The following is a 23911-nucleotide window of genomic DNA, read 5'->3' as shown; positions in this document are numbered from 1 at the left end:
GGCCAATGATAACACAGGAGAGGGAAATGATGCTGTACCCCACAGCTTCAAGAGGGAACAATTCTGCTGAGTGACCTATGCTCTAAGGCATCCCTTACTTCTTCCCACCCCCTAAATCAGACCAAGGCTAACTCTGACCTGACAGCACACCCCTCCCACCTTCCACTGTCCTACTCTGCTCCCTCATGGCTCTTCTCCTGAGAGCTCTCCTCCTCCAGTAAATCACACGCACCTGGCCTCATGCAGTGAGGAAGGGTTGGAGACATGTGTGCAAAGTCCCTGGTGCGTAGTAAGTGGTTGGAAATGCCACCCTCATCCCCTGAATAGTTGTAGAGCTAAGGATATGACCAATCTCTGTAAGAGATATTCATAACAATATTATTTAAAATAGAATGAAAAACTGGGAATAACCTAAATAACAAGAGGAATTTGTAGGAAATCCATAGAATCTGCATATGGTAGTACATGTTGCAGTCTCCAAGCTAAAAAGGAAAACCTGATGAAGGGAAGCAAAGCAAGACACATGAGGCTGCTTAGTTTATAAAACGATATTGCCACGGCCTATATACTGACAGTAGGGCCAGCTCTGAGCTTTCCAGCAGCCAATAAAGAGAACACAACCTCACCTCGTCAGTCACAAGGTAAGAACAAGCCACAGTGCTGCTGGGGCAAAGTGCAGCTATTTCTAAGTCTGAGGCTGGAGAGAAACTTCTCCCATGGGTGCTGAGTGAGAGGAATCTGTGTCATATAATGACCCAGTCACCAACCACGTCCTTTCAGTGCCACAGAGACAAGTTCCATGGGTCTGGTGCCCGAGCAAACCCCTCTCCCCTGACCCTCCTTCTCACTCTGCACAGGGACATGGCCCTGCAGTTGGCCCTGGAGATGGCACATGCAGTTCTCTAAGAGAGATCCTGGGAGTGGCCAGAGGTACTAGAACCCTATAGATTCTACATTCTCTCTTTTTCTTTCTTTCTTTCTTTCTTTCTTTCTTTCTTTCTTTCTTTCTTTCTTTCTTTTTTTTTTTTTTTTATTTTTGAGACACTCACTCTGTTACCTGGGCCAGAGTGCCGAGGTGTCAGCCTAGCCCACAACAATCTCACACTCCTGGGCTCAAGCAATCCTTCTGCCTCAGCCTCTCAAGTAGCTGGGACTACAGGCATGCGCCACAATGCCCGGCTAATTTTTTCTATACATTTTTAGTTGGCCAATTAATTTCTATTTTTAGTAGAGACGGGGTCTCGCTCTTGCTCAGGCTGGTTTCGAACTCCTGACCTTGAGCAATCCGCCCACCTCAGCCTCCCAGAGTGCTAGGATTACAGGTGTGAGCCAACGTGCCTGGCCTCTTCATTCTCTCTTGAGTGGGCTTAACTCAGAGCTAATTCTTAGTGTCTAGAAGGCAGGTGGAACGCATGCCCTTCCTGCAGCGCTTGCTGCCTCTGTGGCCTCGTCCAATGCGAGAGCTTTAGAAAGCTACCAAGCAGCGGAAACTCTGAGATGACTTCTCAGAAAGTTATTGGAGCGCCGCTATTCTGGTGGCTCTGTGTGTTTCAGTTGACCCCTGAGCTGGGCAGGCTTGGCACAATCCTGCCAAAACTGTTGAGCCTGGAAGGATGGGTGCCGAAACAGAGGCCGTCCTCCGGCTCAAATGTGTGCCCAGTGCTCACAGGTGGGCAGGGCGAAAGTTCTGGTTCCATCCTAACACAGAGACCAAGGCATCGCAGTTCAACGCAGGAAACACTGTGAACAGCTGTCTGCGGTTAGAGGAACCACTGGGTAGAGTGGCATCTCCTTGTCCACCCCTTACTACCTGTGGCCTGCTGAGGAGCCTGTCCCTCCTTCCCAAAGGCAGTGTCTGGACAGAGATTATGGGAAAAGAGAAAATTCCAGCTCTTTTTTTTTCCAGTTGTGCCATCTAAGCTTCGATTCATTCAAATAAATTAATTCACTCTAAAAATACTCAATTCATGGAAATAATTACCCCAATTCACTCAAATATGTCAGGAATAAATAAATATGCCAAAGTACAGGCTGACCCTCTAACACAGTGGTCCCCGACCTTTTTGGCACCAGGGACTCGTTTCATGGAAGATAAATTTTTCACAGACTGAGGGTGGGGAGCCATGGGTGCAGGTAAGGCAGTGTGGAGTTCAGGCGGTGACACTCGGCCTGTTTCCTAACAGGCCACAGAGCGGTGCTGGGCCACAGCCCGGGGGTTGGGGACCGAAGCTCTAACAGAAAACATCAAGCGTGTCACTGGTGATAACAAGCCTGATAAGCAGAGATCTGTTCCTATTTCTTATCTTGTTTTTCATAACAACTACTGACCTAAAACTGGAATTCTCTAGAACACGAGTGTGCTGGAGGCAGCGACTGAACCATCTCAGACAAGGGGTCAGACATAAAAGCACAGGGAGAGGTTCTGCAAGAGAGCCAGGGCAGGAGGCAGTGTACGAAACAGACACTCCAGTGCTCTGTGGGTATTTGTGGCTGCTGCTTTGGCTGTAACAACGTACTTCTATGTTCAGGAAGAAAATAATTCTAGGTGATACCCCATGCAAAGGCATAGTCTTTGCAGAATCATCGCATATTCCAAGCAATGAAGCGATTGGAAGCACACCAGATGGAACAGAGGCTCTCTTTCGGGGGTGCTCCCCTTACCTTCTGCCACATGTTGATGAAGAAGAGCTCCCGGGACACGTTGAAGGACACGTTGGCGTCATAGGCATCATCCCCGAGGTTGGAGATGGAGATGTTTAGGGAGATATTCTTCACAGCCCCCAAAGCTAGATACGGGGTTTTCTCATCAATACTGCAATGAAAAGCAAACAACAATTAATGCCCCGAGGCCTACGTTAATACAGCATGAGGCATGGGGGTAGTGCAGGGTGGAGGGCAGACATTGAGATCTGAACTACAAGTCCCAGGAGCCCCATTAGCAAGCCATGTTCCCTGGGCAATCGCTTAGCTCCCGTGGGCCTCAGTTTCCTCATTTAAACACAGGTTCTGCCTTGCCTAACTCATTAGACTGTCATGTGGCTCATATGCAATCTTTCACATCAAAACTTGGAAGGCTGTATGGCATTTAATAACCTACACCTGGAAATCATTCACACATTCATTCATTTACTTCTGAGCACCTACTACATGCCAGTCACTGCATGCTAGGGAAGGAGCAGCAAATAACACAGAGTCCTTGTAGCTTCAGGGAGACAGAAAACGCAGACACAAAACAAGCAGACCATGGCCAGACATAGTGGCTCATGCCTGTAATCTTAGCAGTTTGGGAGGCTAAGGTGGGAGGATTGCTTGAGCCTAGGAGTTGGAGGCTACAGTGAGCTATGATGATGCCACTGCACTCTAGCCTGAGAAACAGAGCAAGACCCTGTCTCAAAAAAAAAAAAAAAAAAAAAAGGCAGAGTGTGATAAGAGCTATGGAGAAAACTTACAAACGTAAGGAGGATAAAAAGTACAATATTTGAAGTGCAAATGGGCTGCAATTTTAAATAAGATAATTAAGAAAGCTTCACTGACAAGGTGACCTATAGGAGAATCCTGAAGAAAGAAGCACAAAATGCATATATCTAGAGAATAGTGAAGGAAAAGTCACTAAGGTGGGCACATGCCTGGCATGTTCAAGGAATGACACACTCCAGTGTGGCTGGAGAGGAGTGAGCAAGGAGGAGAGTGGGAGGAAATGAACTCACAGAGGCAAAGGGAATGGGGGCGGGCAGATCCCACAGGGCTTTACAGGCCGTTATAAGGACCTTAGTCTGACTCTGGGTGAGATGGGAGCACCTGTAGAGCCCTGAGCAGAGGAGTAGCCTGACTTGACAGCCATGTTTAAAGGAGGCTCAACTAGCTGTGAAGTGTACAGTTGTGGAGTGGCCAGGGGAGGACCAGGGAGCCTGGGTAGGAGGCTGTTGTTCAGGTGTAAGAATATGAAAGCTCAGACCAGAGCGGTAGCAGCTGAGGTTGGATATCATGTTCTGGATATGCTTCAGAAGTCATGCCAAGAGATTTTTCTCATAGACTAGAGGAAGGGTGCTAGGAAGAGAGGAGTCAAAGATGGCTCCAGGGTTTCGGGATTCAACAACTGGAAGAGAAGAGTTGTCATTTATTGAGATGGGAAACACTAGGTAGGGAAGGTTCAGCAGAGAAAATCCAAGTGCCTGTTGGATTTTAAAGGAGACATTGAGGCAGCTGGAGTTGAAGGAGGGTCTGGGCTAGAGATACATATTCGGGACATGATCACTAGGGAATGAGTGTAGAGAGAGAAGAGGGCTCACATTTAGAAGTTGGAGATGAGAAGGGGCCAGAAACAAGACTGAAAAGAGAGGCTAGGGAGGTAGGAGGAAAGCTAAGAGGGATGGTACCCAATGGTCACAGAGAACACATTTCGAGGAAGGCAAGATCAATTTTTTCCAGTGTGGAACATAGGTCCAAACAACCTGAGGAATTAGAATAGGCCATTGGAGTCAGCCATTCCAACCGGAAGTCACTTGTGACCTTGATACGAACTGCTCAAGCAGAATGACAGGAGCAAAAGCCTGACTGGAGTGGTTTAAAGAGATGTAGGAGGAGGATAAATGGAAATAGGGAGTACAGACAAGTACTTGGAAATTCCTCTGTGATTACTTCCATCTTGCAGTGAAATAGAAGCAGGGCAAAGGCTGGGAGGAGGGGAGGAACAAGGGGTGAATGTTTGTGGACGAGGAGATGGAAGGAAATGGTAGCCCAGGAGAGTGAGTGAGTGAATGGGCCAAGGATGGGGATGGTGATGAGGCTGAGGATGACAATGATGAAGACATACATGAGATCTGACGACAATTATTACGTGATGTGAGCTTTGGACAAAATAAATCCACATCAGTGGCCAATGTTTAATTAGCCAACCAGTTAACAGAAGATGTGATTAAGCATAATGAAGCCTAATGAACAGTTGGTATTTCTGGCCACTCAGCATCCTGACAGCTTCCTGTCTGGGGGGAATATCAAGATAGGTGAGGGGGCACATCCAGCAAAAAGGGGGAGACCCTCCCTCTCTCCTCCTCTTGGTCACTAGGGAGTGGGCACCTAAGTGAAGTCAAGTGATCTAAGGGTTGTCAGGTGGCCTTAATGTGGTGACAGATGCTCCCACCCAGGCTACCCATTTTGAGGGTTGCACCAAGAAACTAGGGATCATCTGAGATGGAGAAGTCGAAAGCCTAGAGGTGGCATCCTAAGTTAAGCCTTGCCTCCTCTGTCTCCTAACTACACTCTGAACTAGCCCATAGCCTTCCGATAAATTCCTTTTCTGCTTAAACTAACCAGCATTATGTTTCTTTTGTTTGCAACAAATACAGCTAATAAAGCATGCAAGAGAACCATTAACAAACATTAATACAGCTAATACAGCATGCAAGACAAGAGAACTATTCAAAAATCTCAATAGGCTGCAATACTTTGAAATACCAATTTCTGTGGGGAGGAATCACCATTATCCACCCATGAAAAGAGGACCTCACTCTCCTGCATGTCTGGCACATCAACAAGAATAACATGTGCGATGAGAAATCTGATGGCCTTGCTTTGGAAGCAAGAGCTCTGAGAATCCAAACAAGATGTGAAAAATTAACTTAGAGAGAAGAGTTGCAAATTCTTGAACAGGCTCCAATAAATTAAGACCCTGACCTCAAGCTATTGTGGCAATTATTTATTAGTGTTGGTCATTTTAATTTTAAACAATTGATGGGTTATTTCTGTCCTCCTCTTTGCTTTTGCAAGATGAAAGGAATAAACGTCAGTCCTTGAGTTATGAGAGAGAGCTAACATAGCTTTATCTCAAGGAGGAATTACGTAAGCATTCACAAGTAGCCCTGTCACCTCAGAGAGTGTCCATAGTTTCTTGGGGAATATTAAGCAAAGAAACAACACAGAAGAGCACAGGACTGTGGGGTAGAGGCTGCCTCCTCAGTCCAGTTTTGTTGGTCCTGTGATCAGCCTCCTTTCTTTGTATGTAAAGGGAAGAGATAAGTCTGGGGACTTCTAAACTTCTGCTAGTCCCCCAAACTCAGGCCTCTGTCACTTAATCACGCAGCAAGGTCATTCCTGGGATTTGAAAGTCACGAGTGATTTGAACGTGACTCTGTGATCAAGAGAAGCCAGGCACCTTCCAGGGCAGAATAGAAACTCAGACTTTTTGTAAGAAGCCTCAATGCTGTTGTCATTCTTTTCTCCAAAGCCAAAAAATCTATGGCCAAAACGGCACATCTCTGCTTCCAAAGTTATTCTTAGAAACGAAATGAAAATGTGATTTGCTAGCATGGTGCTGGGTATTGTCAAACATGCCATCCTTCTGAAACCTCACAACACGGGACAGGTCTTGACATTAGGCCCACTTTAAGAGAGGAGGGAATCAACACACAGACAGATAAGGTGCCGTGCTGGGATTAGAACCCAGCACCTCTTGTTTCTTCAACGCCCATTCCTGTCCGCCATAGCCCACATTCACTAGCCCTGTGCCCTTCATGTCCCCAGGAGGCCCTTTCTGATCTCCCGGCCCGGGTGGAATAAATCCTCCTCCTATCATGAGCTCCCCGGCCCCATGCGCTGCATCAACCCCCACCAGAGTCTAAACACCAGAGGGCAGCGACCTTGTCTGTTTCTGCTGCTCATCACCGAAATCTCAGTGACAGAATTGTGCCTGGGAATGAAATTCCTTGAAAATCAAAAAAGATTGTTCTTCAATAAATAAGTAACCACATGTGGAATGTCTGGCACAAAAACGCTGTGCCTGATTGTTTAAATCTTTCAGCAGGACTGTCAGAAGAGTTGGTGTTCAAAGAACCCTTGTTAAATGAATGAACGTACACGAAATCCCCACAACAGGTCATCAGCTCCACCTTCACACTTTACAGATGAGAAAGCTGAGCCCTGGGCAGGGAGACCCACTCGGCTGAGGTCACCTAGCCATGCAGGAGCTGAGCTGGAACCAGCAGCGAACCTCCTTTGGCAGGAAGCCGTCCGAACCATGGCTCTTACATAAACCCCATCGCAGTCAGGAAGGGTTTCTGCAAGAAAGGTCTTTTAAAAACCTCTGAAAAGAACAGGACTCCAGGAAGACCAACCTCTCTGGCGGTACTGCTGAGAGACGGAAACAACCAGGAACAGGGTTTTTGTGCCAAACATTCCATGGGTGGGTGCTCATTTATTTACTGAAGAATAATCTTTTTGATTTTATTCCCTGAGAAATTTTCCCATTAATTCTAATTTGCTTGTGCAGTCCTTTAAGTGGGCCGTGTTACTTTGTACATGGATCACTTTGGCGTACTTTTATATGGAAAACATTATTAGCATTGAAGATGCAAACTGTACTGGTTCTATCAATCTTATTTTACAGCACATAATGGCCTGCTGGAAACATATTGCTCATTTCTTATTAAAACTCCTATCCTCGCAAATCTTACAGCAGCTATTTTTTTGAACATTTATACATAAGTTGGGCACCAATTCATTCATTACTCCAAATGTCAGGTGCTACTGGTGGCATCTTGGTAGCTGTGTGAAGCCTGAGAATCTCTGTAGAAATTGTTCTCTGACATTACTCATCACCATACGTTATGCTTGCCCTTCAAAGTTCCTTACTGGGTAAATTCAATACACTTCCATACCAATTGCATATGCTGAATCACTGAGTTCGTTAAAGTAAGATTTCCCCCTTCTGTCCAGATAATTTTTTGTGAAGATTCTAATGGAAGAAACTAAAGTAGCTGAATGATGCTTAACAATTAATTTTCCACTGGATCATTTTAGATTTTCCTTAAGTCTTAAACATATAAACCATGACCTTATTTAAATCATTTGTGATTATAATCTACCTTCCATGAAACATAATACTTTTATTTTCTTTTGCTGCTAGCATAAATCTAGCCTGAGTAAAGGATGCCAACATAATTGTCAATCAAGTGCATCCTAGTCAACTGCATTTGCATAAGAAAACTTCTCATTATACCATCATTACTCATGCTATTATGTCCATCAACCACAACTGTATTTGATAATGACAACTAGAATAAAAGCATAGGGCAGCAAAGTCCTTCCTTTTTCCTCACTCCCTCCTTCACTCTTTCCTTCCCTCTTCCCTCATTCCTTCTAGTCACAAATCTATCCATCTATTACTTTTTTAAAACTACCTTTTCCTACTTCATAGGATGGTCACTATCAAAAAAACCAAAACAGAAAATAACAAGAGTTATCAAGGATGTGGAGAAATTGAAACCCTTGTAGACCGCTGGTGGGAGTGTAAAATGGAGTGGCCAGTTGGAAAACAGTAAGGAAGTTCCTCAAAATAATTAAACACAGAATTACCATATGATCCAACAATTCCACTTTTGGGTATATACCCCAAAGAATTGAAAGCAGAGATTCAAAGAGATATTTGTACACCCATGTTCATAGCAGCATTATTCACAGCAACCAAAAGCAGAAGCAACCTAAGTGTTCACAGACAGATGAATGGATAAACAAAATGTGCTACACATACTATCCCTAGTTTTCCCATTCATGGAAATCATATCACAAAGGACGTTGTGAGGCAAATGGTACTCTTCCCTAGGAGCAATGTCACATTTGGAGGTGGCATACCCTCAGCAAGGATCCAGCGAATCACAGATATCCTCAACATTGTGTCATCAAATCAATGATGCAAATTATGTATGTAAATACCACCTGCAGTTTAAAATCATAAACACTGCTGCTCATTCTTAAAAAGGGTAGACATTGTGAAATCACACATGGACTCTGATAGCCAGAAGAGGGCTTATCTGAGTCATTATTTTGCAGACAAAGGCAGGGAGTTAAATGACTTCTCTAAGGCCACTCAGCAGATAGTGGCAGAGCGAGGCAACCCTAACTCCTGGTCCAGTCCTCCCTCCCCTATTCCCATAGCTCCTAAAGCACATAGAAAGAAATTAATTGGCCAACTAAAAATATATAGAAAAAAAAATTAGCCAGGCATGGTTTCGCATGCCTGTAGCTCCAGCTACTCGGGAGGCTGAGGCAGAAGGATTGCTTGAGCCCAAGAGTTTGAGATTGCTGTGAGCTAGGCTAATGCCATGGCACTCTAGCATGGGCAATAGAGTGAGACTCTGACTAAAAAAAAAATTGATTATATGTTTCAATAATTACTTTTTGGATATATTGGTTTAAATTAAATTTGTTTTGCCAGTTTCACTTATTCAATCTGGCTATGAGAAAATTTTAAATTGCTTATGTGGCTTGCAATACATTTTTATTGGGCAGAATTGTCCTATACTCTCAGCAAATTTTACATATTGTACTTAACAATATAATATGGTTGATTTGTGATAAATCTTCAATGCTACATATTTGTTTATGTTAATAATATTACTTGTGAAGTAGAGGTCCAGGGAAAATAAAGTAAATTTGGGTCAAAATTAAAATTAGGTAGTTTAAAAAAAATCCAGTTGATAATATTTAGTTCCTAAAAACTCCCTTGCAAAACAAAGACCACATGATTCTTTCAGTGATGCAGAAAAAGCTTTTGACAAAATTCAACACCTTTTCATGATATAAACACTTAATAAAATAGCCATAGAAGGAACATACCTAAAAATGATATAAGCCATATATGACAGACCCATAGCCAACATCATACTGAATGGGGAAAAATTGAAAACATTCTCACTTAGAACTGGAACCAGACAAGGCTGCTCACTATCTCCACTTCTATTCAACATAGTGCTGGAAGTCCTGGCTACAGTAATCAGACAGGAAAGTGGAATTAAAGGTATCCAAATAGGGGCAGAAGAGATCAAACTTTCACCTTTTGCTGATGATATGTGATATTATATTTAGAAAACCCCAAAGATTCAACCAAGAAACTCCTGGAACTGATAAATGAATTTAGTAAAGTCTCAGGATACAAAATCAATACACAGAAATCAGAGGCATTCATATATGCCAACAACAATCAAACTGAGAACCAAATCAAAGACTCAATTCCCTTCACAATAGCAACAAAGAAATTAAAGTACCTAGGAATAGGTACTTAAAATACTTAATCAAGGAGGTAAAAGACCTCTACAGGGAGAACTATGAAACACTGAGGAAGGAAATAGCAGAGGATGTAAACAGATGGAAATCCATACCATGCTCATGGATCAGCAGACTCAACATCATTAAAATGTCTATACTACCCAAACTGATCTACAGATTCAATGCAATACCTATTAAAATCCCATCAGCATTCTTCACAGATACAGAAAAAATAATTTTACGCTTCATATGGAACCAAAGAAGACCCTGAATATCAAAAGCAATTCTAGGCAACAAAAACAAAATGGGAGGTATTAATATGCCAGATATCAAACTATACTACAAAGCTGTAGTAATTAAATCAATCTGGTATTGGCACAAAAATAGGAATATTGACCAGTGGAACAGATCTGAGAATCCTGATATAAAACCACCCCTAATCTTTGTCAAAGCAGACAAAAACATATGCTGGGGAAATGAATCCCTTTTCAATAAATGGTGCTGGGAAAACTGGATAGCCACTTGTAGAAGGCTAAAACAGGACCCACACCTTTCACCTCTCACAAAAATAAACTCACACTGGATAACAGGCTTAAACCTAAGGTATGAAACTATTAGAATTCTAGAGGAAAATGTTGGAAACACTCTCTTAGACATCAGCCTAGGCAAAGAGTTTATGAAGAAGTCCCCAAAGGCAATCACAGCAGCAACAAAAATAAATAAATGGGACATGATCAAACTAAAAAGCTTCTGCACAGCCAAAGAAACAGTCATGAAAGTAAACAGACAACCTACAGAATGGGAGAAAATTTTTGCATCCTACGCATCTGATAAGGGGCTGATAACTAGAATATACTTATGAAAATCAGCAAGAAAAAATCAAATAACCCTATTAAAAAGTGGGCAAAGGACTTGAACAGAAACTTTTCTAAAGAAGACAGAAAAATAGCCAACAAACAGATGAAAAAATGCTCTATGCAAATCAAAACCACAATGATATATCACTTAACTCCAGTGAGAATGGCCTTAATCAAAAAGTCTCCAAACGATAAATGCTGGCATGGATGTGGAGAGAGAGGAACCCTCCTACACTGCTGGTGGGACTGCAAACTAGTTCAACCTCTGTGGAAAGCAATATGGAGATACCTTAAAGCGATACAAGTGAATCTACCATTTGATCCAGCAATCCCATTGCTGGGCATCTACCCAAAAGATCCAATGACACTCTACAAAAAAGACACCTGCACTCGAATGTTTATAGCAGCACAATTCATAATTGCAAGGCTGTGGAAACAGCCCAAGTGTCCATCAATCCAAGAATGGATTAATAAAATGTGGTATATGTATACCATGGAGTACTATTCAGCTCTAAGAAACAATGGTGATATAGCACATCTTATATTTTCCTGGTTAGAGCTGGAACCCATACTACTAAGTGAAGTATCCCAAGAATGGAAAAACAAGCACCAGATATATTCTCCAGCAAACTGGTATTAACTGAGTAGCACCTAAGTGGACACATAGGTACTACAGCAATAGGGTATTGGGCAGGTGGGAGGGGGGAGGGGGGCGGGTATATACATACATAATGAGTGAGATGTGCACCATCTAGGGGATGGTCATGATGGAGACTCAGACTTTTGGGGGGAGGGGGGAAATGGGCATTTCTTGAAACCTTAAAATCTGTACCCCCATAATATGCCAAAATTAAAAAAAAACTCCCTTGCATATAAAATCTTCTAGTGAATATTATGAAATGCCACAAAAGGCATACTATGTCTGTTTTTTTCCCCACTAAGTAGTTTTGAATTTCACCAAAATCTGATGTCCCAAGTTGAATGTTGTGCAAATGAACCTCATTGATTATACGTGATGCAACAGGAAAAAGCAAGCAAGCCATATAGATCCAGGGAATCCGGATGCCTTGGTGTGGGCTGCCCCAGAAGCAGACCCTGAGACAAGTCTGACAGTGAGTCATTTATTCAGGACATAGTCAGTCCCACAAAACACCAGCAGGCAAGGGGTGAAGTGAGATGGGGAAGAACAGGCAACCAATGAAGGCTGTGACATCAAGACAGTTACCTCTCTGGACACCTGGAACTTAATCTCGCTGAGGACCTCTGGGAAACCGTGCAGAACACGAACAGGATAGAGTTACCCCTAGGTGGGGTGAGAAAATATTTCTGTGCTGACTAGTTGGTCATTGGTTGAAGGCTATTGCAGTGTGGGGGCAGCGGGGGATATCTACTCTCAGCAATCAGCACCTCTGGCAAGCTACCTGGTGAGCAGAGTAGGCAACGAGACGCAATTACTGGTACTGGGGCACCAGGTCAGCACCTAAAATCAACATAAAAGGGATGTAGACAGCACTGATTGCTCCTGCCACTGGGTCCTATGCCAGCTTTCTGAATGAGAAAATGGTCCAGCAAGTGACGTCTGCCATGGGCAGGAGACCAGATCAGTTAATCCTATTACCTCGGAATAACAGGGGTCCAGGCTCCTTCTGGAAGGGGCCCAAGGCTCTGGATAAACCCCAAACGACCCTTGCGATCCACATCCTGTTCACTCTCCTTGTTGAGCAGCTATCACAAGGATACATCCCAGATGCCATAGCCTCACGTTCTACTGATGGTTCTAATTCACTCAGGCCTCACAGTCCCACCAGATACAGGTGTAGGTGACCAACCACACCCCTGATCAGTGGGTTGCACCAGCAGAGCTGTTCCAGTTGTCTATGGCAGGCAACTGTTCTTAAAGGCAGGTATGCCCATGCCGTGCAGATTAACTATCTTGACTGCCCCCTGCCATAAACTGGTATGCCTTACGATAAGACACAAGATACTTGCCCTGTTGAATCTGAGGGGTATGTATTTCCGAGATTCCCCAGTGCAATTCACTTTGGATAGATTGACTAGGAACCAATTTGAGAAGATGTAGATGGCAGCAAGCAGACATTTCTGAGTCTATCTCTGCAGGGCACATACTCATGTAAGAGAGTGTTTTCAGCTTCTCAACCTAGGAAGGCAGCTGCAGACACCTCCAAGGCACGATAGTGTCCATGCTATTTTGTCCCAGAATGTGCGTATTCCTCAGCCTCCATTCACCTCTGTGGGTTGAGAGCTTTTACAGTCAAGTCTATGGATGCATCTAAGAGTTGTTCCAAAGCCACCTGGATTGGTTACAAAAGCATTTCCATTCAAAGAGTCAGACTAGGGAACTCTCTCCTCTGTGACACAGGCAACCCTGCTTTATAGAAAACTAGTACTCTATGCCAAACAACGTAAAACCTCATTCTCAAAACCACAACACTTCTATGTCTCCAAAGAGCAAAGCTGCCAACACCAGCCGTTAGTGGTGAGGTGCCAGGGTAAATCCGCTCATCAAATTCCATACACGCAGAGTATTACAGAAAGCTAAGGGCATGCCCTAGGAAGTAATAATAAAAGCTGTCTCTGAAATGGAGGTAGAAGAATATACCCATGTTTATGAACATGTATTATGAGATCAAAGTTTAGAGATTCATGCACTTTCAAAGCTAAAAGGATCCTCAGAATTGATTATAGACCAACCTCCCCATTTTGCAGACAAAGACACTGAGGACGAAACAAGTTAAGCAGCTGTCAACTTATCTGGTTACTAGCCATAGTACCAGTGTAACTAGTGGTGGTACCAGGATTCAAACCCACTGTGCATCAGTCAGCATCCAGATAGGAGAGCAAACCCATGCCAGGTGGTTCACTAGAAGGGATTAAAGGGGGACTTGATACAACGATATAAGAAGAGCCAAAAGAGCAAACAAGGGAGACGAGGAAAATCAGAGATTAGAAGCAACTGTCACCGCAGAGCCAGAGGGGCAGAGCGGGGACATGGCATGACCGGGGCTGAGGCTGCGAAGGGGCAGCTGAGGTCATGGAGAAGCAGCTATTGCCAAGATGCTGCCAAAAGTTGAGTGTGGTTAGAGGGAAAAATCCTGATTTTTCTCCTCCCCCTCCCACCAATCTTACACTGGTGCACCCACTGGTTGAACTTGACATGAAGCCTGCTGACAAGGGCACCTGGGGACATAGTTTCTTGCAGCCAGCCCCCTGTGAGCCCAGCAGGGGGAAGGTAGGGGAGGGGCTGATGCACCACGTTTTCAGCTTCTCAGTCCAAGGCTCTCAGCTTGTAATAAGTTGAAAAAGCGTGTTTTTCTCCATCTTATTATAGTCATTCTCGTGTGAGCGCACTCCGGACAAGGAAAGCCTGATGTACAGCAAGAGATTACAGTCAGTAGTTCTCATGAACGGTTGAGTGTAAACTCTGAAATTTCTCTTTCCTACCTTTTTTTGTATCTCTGTCTCATTCCAGTCAGTGACTGCCTACTACTTTGGATTTCTACAGGTGTCATTCAAATGTCAAATTATTTAGAATCCCAACATCAGTTTTCACTGTTGTTTAAAAGACATTAAAGTTTCCTGATTTGGAAGGTTCTAGCTATTGTAACAAACACTTAGGGATATATTTTACTAACCAAGAACACCAAAAAAAGGTATCACTTCTATTTTTTGTTGTTAAAAAAAATTGCCAAGAAATATCTACCAAAAATGTACAATTCTAAATATATCAGCGAAACCAAGTCCAATCTTATTTTATATTTTAATATACTCTAGAATGGTGGAAACTGTTATTTCTGCCCAACTACTAGTCTTGTCCCGTGGTTACCCTGCAGCTGGCCTTGGATAAATGCACGCAACCTCCTGAGGTTTACAGCCTCAGCCCTGAACCATCTGCTCTGACCCATCTGATGCTCTTCATCCAACTAACTCAAGATCCCGTCATTTCACACCCTATGACACGCTTCCCTTTGGGTCCACGGCTTCATGCCACGTCTGACACCAGCCTGCTTCTCAGGTGTGCCCAACCCGCCCTGCCTCAGCACCACTGGGCTTCTCTCGCAGCCGTCCTGCCTCTGGTTTCCCTGGACACGCAGCCCTGCAGTCGGGCCAGGTCGGCTGAATCTCTGGGTTAACAGCCTTATGTGGCTTGTCCCAGACCCCCATCAGTATCTGGCTGCTTTCAAATGAACTTGAAAAAAGTCTAAGCAGCAACAGACTGCATTAATTAATTTCTGCTTTTGCTTTAAATCTATAATTTTAAATGGCTTCAAAATTCATGTTGTTTATATCCTCAAATACTGCATAAACCCATAATACTATCGCTAAAGAGAATATACTACATGTCGTGTTTTAACTCTCTCCAGCAGTGGGTTATTATGTCATGTAGTTTGAGATGTGTTTCACATCTCACTGTGCTTTATAAATCCCTTCTAATCGTGCGAAACAGACCCACATGGTTATTAGCTCCAGGTAGAGATCATGCAGCACCTCTGTAGGGCACCTCAATTAAAATTTATGGTGGGTCAGGGAAATGATTCCTGGGACTGAATTTCTGGTTTGCAAACCCACTCATATGAAAGCCAGAAATACCTCTACCTCCCTCATATGTACCCACCTGGGCCAGTTTTATGCTCATAAAGTGAAAGAGAAAAAAGCATTTACTAAGTCGATCTGAGCCAAAATAGTGGTTTCCCTAGCAACAACATTCAGATAATTAAGGTAAATATGTGTTACTTAAGAAAAAAAAAGTATGCCTATGCCTCTGCTCTGCTGACTCTATCCCAAGCTCTGGCTCATTTAATAACTCACGTGGTGGTGGAATCAGTGTTTGCTTCTTCAAAGGCCATCCTCTTTGTAATGAGTGAGTGGAGCAAGCCAGGGGGCCTCCTCCCTGTCCCCCCAGGCAGCTCAGGCTCCCTCTTCCTGCCCCATCTGTGTAACTGTGAAAAGAACTGCTGGTTCCTAGCTAACAGAGGAATTCAAATCCTCATCAGCCTTTACGTTAGGAGTCGTTTCCGGAATCACTAAATCTTAGGACATCTGGAACAAATCAGGTTCACTCACCGTAACAACTGGATTAAGGACAGAGACTACTTTGGGGAACAGAGGAAACCCCAAGATCTGCGGGCTGCTCAGAGGTCTGATGTCCTAAGATGGGGCTGGCGTCCAGTGACGTACAACTGGACCAGCAAGCCAGGGTACCCTGCCACCCTCTGCCACACATCATACGCTGCCCATTTAGCTCTGCCACCGCACACCCAAAGATACAGGAAGCTGATCTGCATTTCATTTAAGCTGGCAGGCCAGACGATACAAGAAAACCGACGTCAGCAGGGCCATCGTGGTCCTGAGGCAAAGAACTATGTCACAGCCACAACTTCTCCCTGCTTCTAGCTCAAGAACCAAACAGGGGACATAAGTGGGCAATGAAATATATTGAAATTACAAGCATGCCTGGATTTTGAATCTTCTTTCTTGGGAGGTGAGGCAGCCCCAGGGGAGAGGGGAGGGCAGCTCTTCTCACCTGGGTTCTCTGGATCTCTGGGAGTCCCTGAAGGTGAAACAAGAACACGCAACCCTGGTACATCACTGCAAACCTCACAGACGTGCCTGTTTGTCCCCAGCTGGGCTGCCCACGTTCACCACAAGGGCAGCGTTCTCTGCACCGGGCCTGAAGCACTGCTTTTCTTAAACTCATCAAAGCTCTGATGGCCAGTTGCCTGTGTCTTCAGAGTGCCAAGAACATGGAGTGGATGTTTACTCTGCAATCTATGTTATCATAGACCCTGGGAGCCACAGAGTCAGGGAAATACTTCCTCCAGTGGCCTCTAGGTTTGGTTCTACTACATTAAAAAAAAAATGACAATGGCCTAATACTGAAGTCCCAGTTCTGGATATTATAATAAGAAGATTCTGTCTACTCCCTTCCTTTGAGTCTGGAAAGTCCTCTTTAAAAACAAAGTCCCCAGCCGGGCACGGTGGCTCACGCCTGTAATCCTAGCACTCTGGGAGGCTGAGGCGGGCAGATTACTTGAGGTCAGGAGTTTGAAACCAGCCTGAGCAAGAGCGAGACCCCATCTCTACTATAAATAGAAAGAAATTAATTGGCCAACTAATATATATAGAAAAAATTAGCCGGGCATGGTGGCACATGCCTGTAATCCAAGCTACTTGGGAGGCTGAGGCAGCAGGATTGCTTGAACCCAGGAGACAGAGGTTGTTGTGAGCTAGGCTGATGCCATGGCACTCACTCTAGCCTGGGCAACAAAGCGAGACTCTGTCTCAAAACAAAAACAAAAAAAACAAAAAAAAAAAAAAACAAAGTCCCCTGGACCAGCCTGAAGGGACTTCCCAGACACCACTCCACAAGCCTGGTTTTTAAAAATAAAAATTATAAAACTCCCTGTAATTCCAAGAGGGCAAATAAAAAGCCCATCAGCAACTGTTTTTTTTTCCTTCCCACTAGTATCTGATAAATACACATTACATTTGATTTCCTTATAAAACTCAAGAGTCCTAGCCTGAGCAGGAGATCTAAGAACACACAAATGAAACTAGAGTTCCACAGCATCTCAGGACAGGCTCCCCGCCCTGGAAGCCACAGTCTGTGACAGGGATGAGGTGGTTTGTCGGGGAGCCAGGGAAGCGGGCCGGGGCCAGCGCAGGAGCTGAGCAAGGCTGTGGTCGTAGGTGGGGTCCAGCCTCATCCAGACACCATGGGGAGCTCTGGAGCGTAGACTGGCCCATGGAGTTAATGCACACTTGAAACGAAGGGCTGGCCTTTGGCACCCCAAATCGGTCCTCCACTGGCTGAGAGCTGCCCCCAGGGTGGGTGCAGCCTCCCAGGCAGGGTGAGGGTGACTCTCCAGACCAGAGGAGGGGCAGCTGTGAGCAGTCAGCAGCCAGCACAGCAGCCAGGAGTGCTGCACCTGCACAGTAAGGGACCTGGGTGTGGCACCAGCAGCATCCACCCAGCCTGGTCATTTTTGGATCAAGGTCACCTGGAATGGAGTCAGGGAAGCAGGCTCATAAAATCGAGACGTTCTCTACGTAGCACCTTCCTCACACTGCAATTGCAGTGAACTGTGATTTATGTGCAGTTCTTGCTAAACCCGAGTCTCACCTTCGGCTCTTGGGGGAGAGGACAGGAATCGCTGGGGACAAAGCAAACGCCACAGCCCCCTTTGGCTTTCATCTGTGAGAAAGATGGAGAGCGGCAGGGCAGCTGCCTTGTTTGCCTGAGGTTCTATCAGGTGGCTCAGAACAAACTTGGGAGAGATGCTGATGCCACGGTGTGTGCGAGACAAGAAAAGTACGAGCCAGGGAAGACTGAGTTCAGAAAGCAAAACAAACTGCGCCACTTCAGAACTTGGCTTGTCTCAAGGTAGCAAGGTTGTTCCAGGATGGGTGAGTCGAGCATCAGTGGCAAGAGACCAACACACACAGCCACACAGAATAAACTGCAAAACTCTTAGCAAAGAAACAGCACGTGGCTCCCCATCTGCCCTGGAATTGAGAGAAGGGAAGGGTCTAGTGGCTACATTCTCTTGATAGGTCCTTTTCTTGGGTCCAGTCATAAGGCAAATAGCCATATCAGTATGCCCCTGCTGGAAAGATAAAGCCTCCAATGGCTGGCTGTATTTGAAAGCCAAGGAAAATACCATCCAATAAACATTTGATTAGGCACACCCGCAAGGCAGGCCCAGGCTCCCCGGGTGTCTCAGGAGGGAGGCCCTTCTGAGTGCCTGGCCTGACCCTTCTGCGGTTGCCATGGTTACTGTGTCTCAGTCCTGCCTCCACTGCCCCTCTGGGGCTCCCCATCCTCTTACCACCCAGAAAACCCAAGCTGGAAAATCTCTGTCGGTGTCTGCTGAGCAGGCAGAGGGCTGTCCCTGAAACACGCTAATTGCTGGGATAGATTTCTGCCACTTACCTGAGGGGAGCACAGAAAAGCTCCCCTCAGCACTTAGAGTCTGCCCAACAGAGGAAAAGGGTCAGTTCCTTGGGTGGTGGCCCCTCAGTCCCCAACCTCACACTCAGGAAACCACAAATCAGATCCTCCCTGCAGCAGGAGGGATTTCCAAAGGTCATTTCCACCTAGGGAGAGAGGCCAGGTTCCCCAGGGCTGCAAGGCTATTTAAAGACAAAGGCCATGCACGGGTCAAATCGCTGCAACACTGGATTCCGGAGCCTCCCACCAGGTGCTTTTCCTGCCTCTGCTGCTTAGCTTTCTTTTTGACCTCAGATAAGGGTCTCAGATCCCTGCCTATCAGCTTCCTTTTCTGCATGAGAAATGCTCTGGCTCCAAGTATGTACTTAAAAGCCACCAACCTCGATGAATCTGTGTGCTGGGCTTGTTTCTACCCTGCCCCGAGCCTGCGTTACTTTGTAAGACAACTAAGGGGCCATCACAGAGTCATGGGCTGTGCTGGAGCCAGGGCTCCTAAGAAACAGAGTCCAGCTGTGTGGCAGGGCTCGGCCCACATCGCTGCAAAGATGGCACAGGGCTCGGGTCTTACACTCTCTGCCTGGGATATGCAGGTAACACATCCCTTACACATCTACCTTTGCTGCTGTCCTCAGGAAAATGCGAACAAAGCTCCAGGCCCTACACTTGGCTCCTGGGCTTGCTCTAAAGCCAAATACCTTTCTACGTGTGTGCAATATGTTGTTATGCTTGGTAGAGAAGGAGAAAAGAAATAATAGGCAGACAGATGCAATAGAAAATAGTTGCCGCAGTAATGGAGAATGCCGGGTATTTGGCAAAACTTGGAATGAAAGTATTTCCAGGAAGTTAATGGGAAGAAGCTTCTATGTCAAAAGGTGATAAGACACTCCTACTGGAAATTCAGAATAAATTCATCAACTGAGCAATTTATTGAGAAAGCAGGTATAGGAGACACGGTCCCTGTCCTTGCCATCCCCCCTCAGACTGTTCCCAATGCTCTTGCTGCTGTCTGCATCTTTGTTCCGGAAGGCGTTTTCCCACAACTAGCCAAGGCTGAGAGTACAAGGGAATTAACAGCCCCACCCCAACCTCAGAGTGGCCCTCAACCAATGAATCTCAGGAACTGGCGTACAAACATCCCAGCTCCTTCGCTGCTCAGACACAGTCATTGTGAGAGGTGCCTCTCCCACAGGATGGAGCACTGGGGGTGGCTGGTAGGATGTACTGATTGATAGTATCTCTGCATTCACACCCTCTGCCATGTGACTTCACAGCCCCTCCCATTAGGAAGCGAGTGTATTTCCATACCCCCCCTTTTTTTTCTTCTTTCGGCATATGATGGGGGTACAGACTTTAAGGTTTTAATAAATGCCCTTTCCCCCCTCCCCCCACAAGTCTGAGTCTCCAGCATGACCCTCCCCCAGACGGTGCACATGTCACTCATTATGTGTATATATATACCCATCCCCCACCCCCCTGCCCAATACCCTATTACTGTAGTACCTATGTGTCCACTTAGGTGCTGCTCATTTAATACCAGTTTGCTGGTGGGTATATGTGGTTCTTGTTTTTCCATATTTCCATACCCCTTGAATCTGGTTGAACCCGTGACTTTGCTTTGGCTAAAAGAATGGAGCAAAAGTGAGAACATACCAGCTCTGAAACTGGGCCTCCTGAGGCCTCCTGCACTGCTGCTCTCTTTCCACGCTGTACGAACCCTCCTGGGCTGGCCTGGGAGAGGGCGAGACCCCACATGGAGGAGGGTGGAGGAACCCCAGTTAAAAACAAGCCAACTTTCAGGAACAGACGCCCCTAGCCCACCTGAGGGTGCCTGCAGACATAGGAGGGAGCCCAGCTGCAACCAGAAGACCCAAACAGCTGAGCTGAGCCCAACAGCCAACCCACAGAATCAGGAGCTAAACAAATGGTAGTTGTTTGGAGGCATGAAGTTCTGGGATGATGTGTAACACAGCAACAAGTAACTGATACACTGGTGTTACGGTGCACCCTTTTTGGTGGGCTTCCTAGTGTGTTCCCTTACTCTTTGTTTCCTGCACTTCTCACATAAATTATTTGCATGAAAATCCTTGTTTCAGAGTCTGCTTTGAGGAGAACTCAACCTCAGACCACGTGGAGTGCTTCCAGGGAACTCCTTGACATGCCCTTCCTTATAATGATCATAGTGAATGTAATTACTTGTTTTCATGTGTGTCTGTCTTTCTAGACAAAGTGCATCGTGATGTATCAGTGTCCCTATTTATTTCCACCAGGCCTGGTAGATGTCCATCCACAGCGAGTGATCCATCAATATTTGTCAAATAATACAGTAGCCCTGTGTCACCTCTTGTCAGGTGAGCAGAGGCTGGACACTCGGGAAGGGTATTTCGCCCTTCAATGTCTCTCTGCTTACCCTACACTGATCACCTTGCCTGAGACCCAAATCTCAGCCTCTGCCAGGGAACTCCTACAAAAGGCCCCTCTACACACCCATTGTCCTTGATGTGTTCCCGAAACGTGAGGAGTGACATCTGCTGCCCCCTCTTGGAGAAACCACATCTACCTGTTCTGAGAGAGGAGAATCAGGATGAACAGTCCTTCAACTCTTATTCAAAAGGTTCCCCCCACTGGAGCATTTTGCCTTTCTTTCAAGAATAAACCATTGAGGTCTCTGTGTCCAGAGATTCTAGAAACAGCAACCACAAAAGCCAGCTGCTCCCAATCAACAAACTTCTTTTGTATTTTTTTTCCAGAGCTGGTGCAGATAGTAGAGAAAAAAATAATAAATCATATGGCTGATATTGGGGCAAGGGAAAAATTTTCTGGGTTTCTGATCAGCTCCCACTCACCCTCCCTCACAAAATTAATAATAATGATAATAATAATAGTGATGATGTTACATTTGAGGAAACTGCTGCTGACATGCCTGCCATGAGCTCATGGTCCAATGTGAGGCTCTCTAAGCAGAGCAAATCTAACCTACACAGATAAAGAATGTGCGGACTCCACGAAGGAGTCTTAGCAGGCAGGACAGGTGGCTTGCGTCTCCAGGGGGAAAAGCAACTGGACAGGGCCTCCAGGTCAGACAGCGGATGGGGAGGCTGGGTAGGGATGGATGGAAGCCGTCTTTGATAACCGATTTTCTACCCACCCACTTCCTCTCTGGATTAGGGCTTCCACACAGAGGAGGTCTTTTCCCACAGGGTCCCCAGCCTTGGTACTTCTGGTCCAGAGCCAGCAGCACCTGAAGCCAGTGTCACAAAGAGAGCAGGATGTAGGATCGGCCATTCCCAGCTTCATTTCCCCCCCACATCTGAGCCCTTGGGCAGGTAACCTGGCCTCCCTAAGCCTCTGTACCCTCCACACTGAAAAGAGAGTAATAATACTTACTTCTCAGTGTGGTTGAGAGGATTAAATGCAGTTAAATATGTATTAATTCATTTAGTATTCACAATAACCTTGTAAGGTGCTGCTGTTACTTTCCCCATTTTACAAAGGAGGAAACAGAGGCACAGAGATGTTAAGCAATGTGCCCACGGTTATGCGGCCTGTAAGATACTACAGTGCTTTTACGCAGAGTACTCTGTAGGGTACCTCATGCTTGGTAGGTGCTCAATGAACAAGGGTCTCTTCCCCTTCATAAAACAACACAACTTTTACTTCTACCCTATGCTATGCAAATCGATGACTCCAACGGCTTTGCCACTTTTGTGATGGAAAACAATTTGTTTCAAACTCTGAATAGCTCTCTGGGTGAGCTGGTCTTTAGGGATGGAGCCACCCATCTCTCAGCCAAGTAGCAGTTTCAGGAAATGCACCTCACACCCATTCCCCCAGTCTCTGTGATAACAGCACCACAAAGGTTACAACCATAGGATGAAGCCATTAGACGGTTCTAACTTCACAAATATCCTGCTGTCTTTTCATCTCCCTTCAAAGTTCTTTCTTTTATTGGCGTTGGCTAGCCAGGAGGCAGTGAAATATTCCACTGATGCGCGATAAGCTGCATCAAAAAAAAAATTTTTTTAGCTCAACTGCCACAGTCTATTTTTCTTTTTCTTTATCTTAATCACATGTGATGCTTTCGTAGGTTCTGTGGGTATTCAGAAAGACAAAACATAGTTGCATCATGTTCCGAATGGGATTTTCAGTCCTGTTCAATAGAAACTTCCTGACCAGCTTCATCCCTATTCCTGGATGTTTGGCAAAGGCATGTTTTGGAACTAGGCTTAAGTCCATTAAAGATCACGGACTTTTAATTGAAGAGTTGATTGTTTTAAGAGATCACAGGCCTGCCAGAATTCATGCTCTCTGGAGAGAAAAATAAAAATATCCATGAGTCTTGGGCACAGATAGCATTTCCTGGCTTGACCCCTGGCCACTCCGAGTGACCCAATCACTCCCAGATGTCTTTCCCTCTGTTTTCTTAAGACAAGAGCCCCTCAATCTGGTGGGTATTCAGCTGCCTCCAGGCACAGCTCCTTGTACCAACCGTCTACACCTCATCAGAGGAATCCTTCTCTGTGACCCCTTTGCTTCAACTTTTCATACAGTGAGGTCGCAGCTACCATGAGAGCTGGGTTCTAAGACAGCATGGAAGGCAAAAACTGTGCCCAAATTGCCCCTGTGAAGCCCTGGGGGAGGCACCAAGGTGGAGCTCAGCACAGCATCTCTCCTAAGTCCAACCCTGCGGGGTGCCCCTTCACGGAGACCCGGAGCAGCTGCCCCACAGACCTATGTCAGGGAAGTAGAAACCAAGGTGGACAGAGAGAGGAGCAGGCTCAAATCTCAAGCTGGAACATGCTTTCATTGAAGGGAAAAGAGGACCACGTGACCCACCTCATCTCAGTATTCTCTCCTCTCTTCCCCTCCTCTCACCGCCACCCCGGGGCTCCTTGAGTGTCCCTGGCTGCAGTCTCAGGAGGTGAAATGACTTATGCTGCAGCAACTTAGCTGTACTCCCACTGGCTCCAAAATGAAGGCAGAACTCACAGGTGTGTCACAACCCTGTTTCTCTCTCACTGTGTTCTCCTGACCACCTCTTTCACTCCAG

General features: G+C 45.6%; 1 protein-coding gene across 1 annotated transcript in view; it reads right to left on the bottom strand.

Moving 5' to 3' along the window:
- The window catches only part of ITGA9 (integrin subunit alpha 9), a 343148-nt gene that overhangs the window by 122334 nt on the left and 196903 nt on the right, over nt 1-23911 (bottom strand). Inside the window, exon 18 of the mRNA XM_020285519.2 lies at nt 2662-2812. Coding sequence (XP_020141108.2) covers nt 2662-2812 — 151 coding nt within the window. The remainder of the gene's footprint in view (nt 1-2661; nt 2813-23911) is intronic.

Source organism: Microcebus murinus, chromosome 1 (assembly GCF_040939455.1).
Source record: "Microcebus murinus isolate Inina chromosome 1, M.murinus_Inina_mat1.0, whole genome shotgun sequence".
NCBI classification, from domain to species: Eukaryota; Metazoa; Chordata; class Mammalia; order Primates; family Cheirogaleidae; genus Microcebus; species Microcebus murinus.
This window is presented reverse-complemented; position numbering and strand designations above follow the sequence as displayed.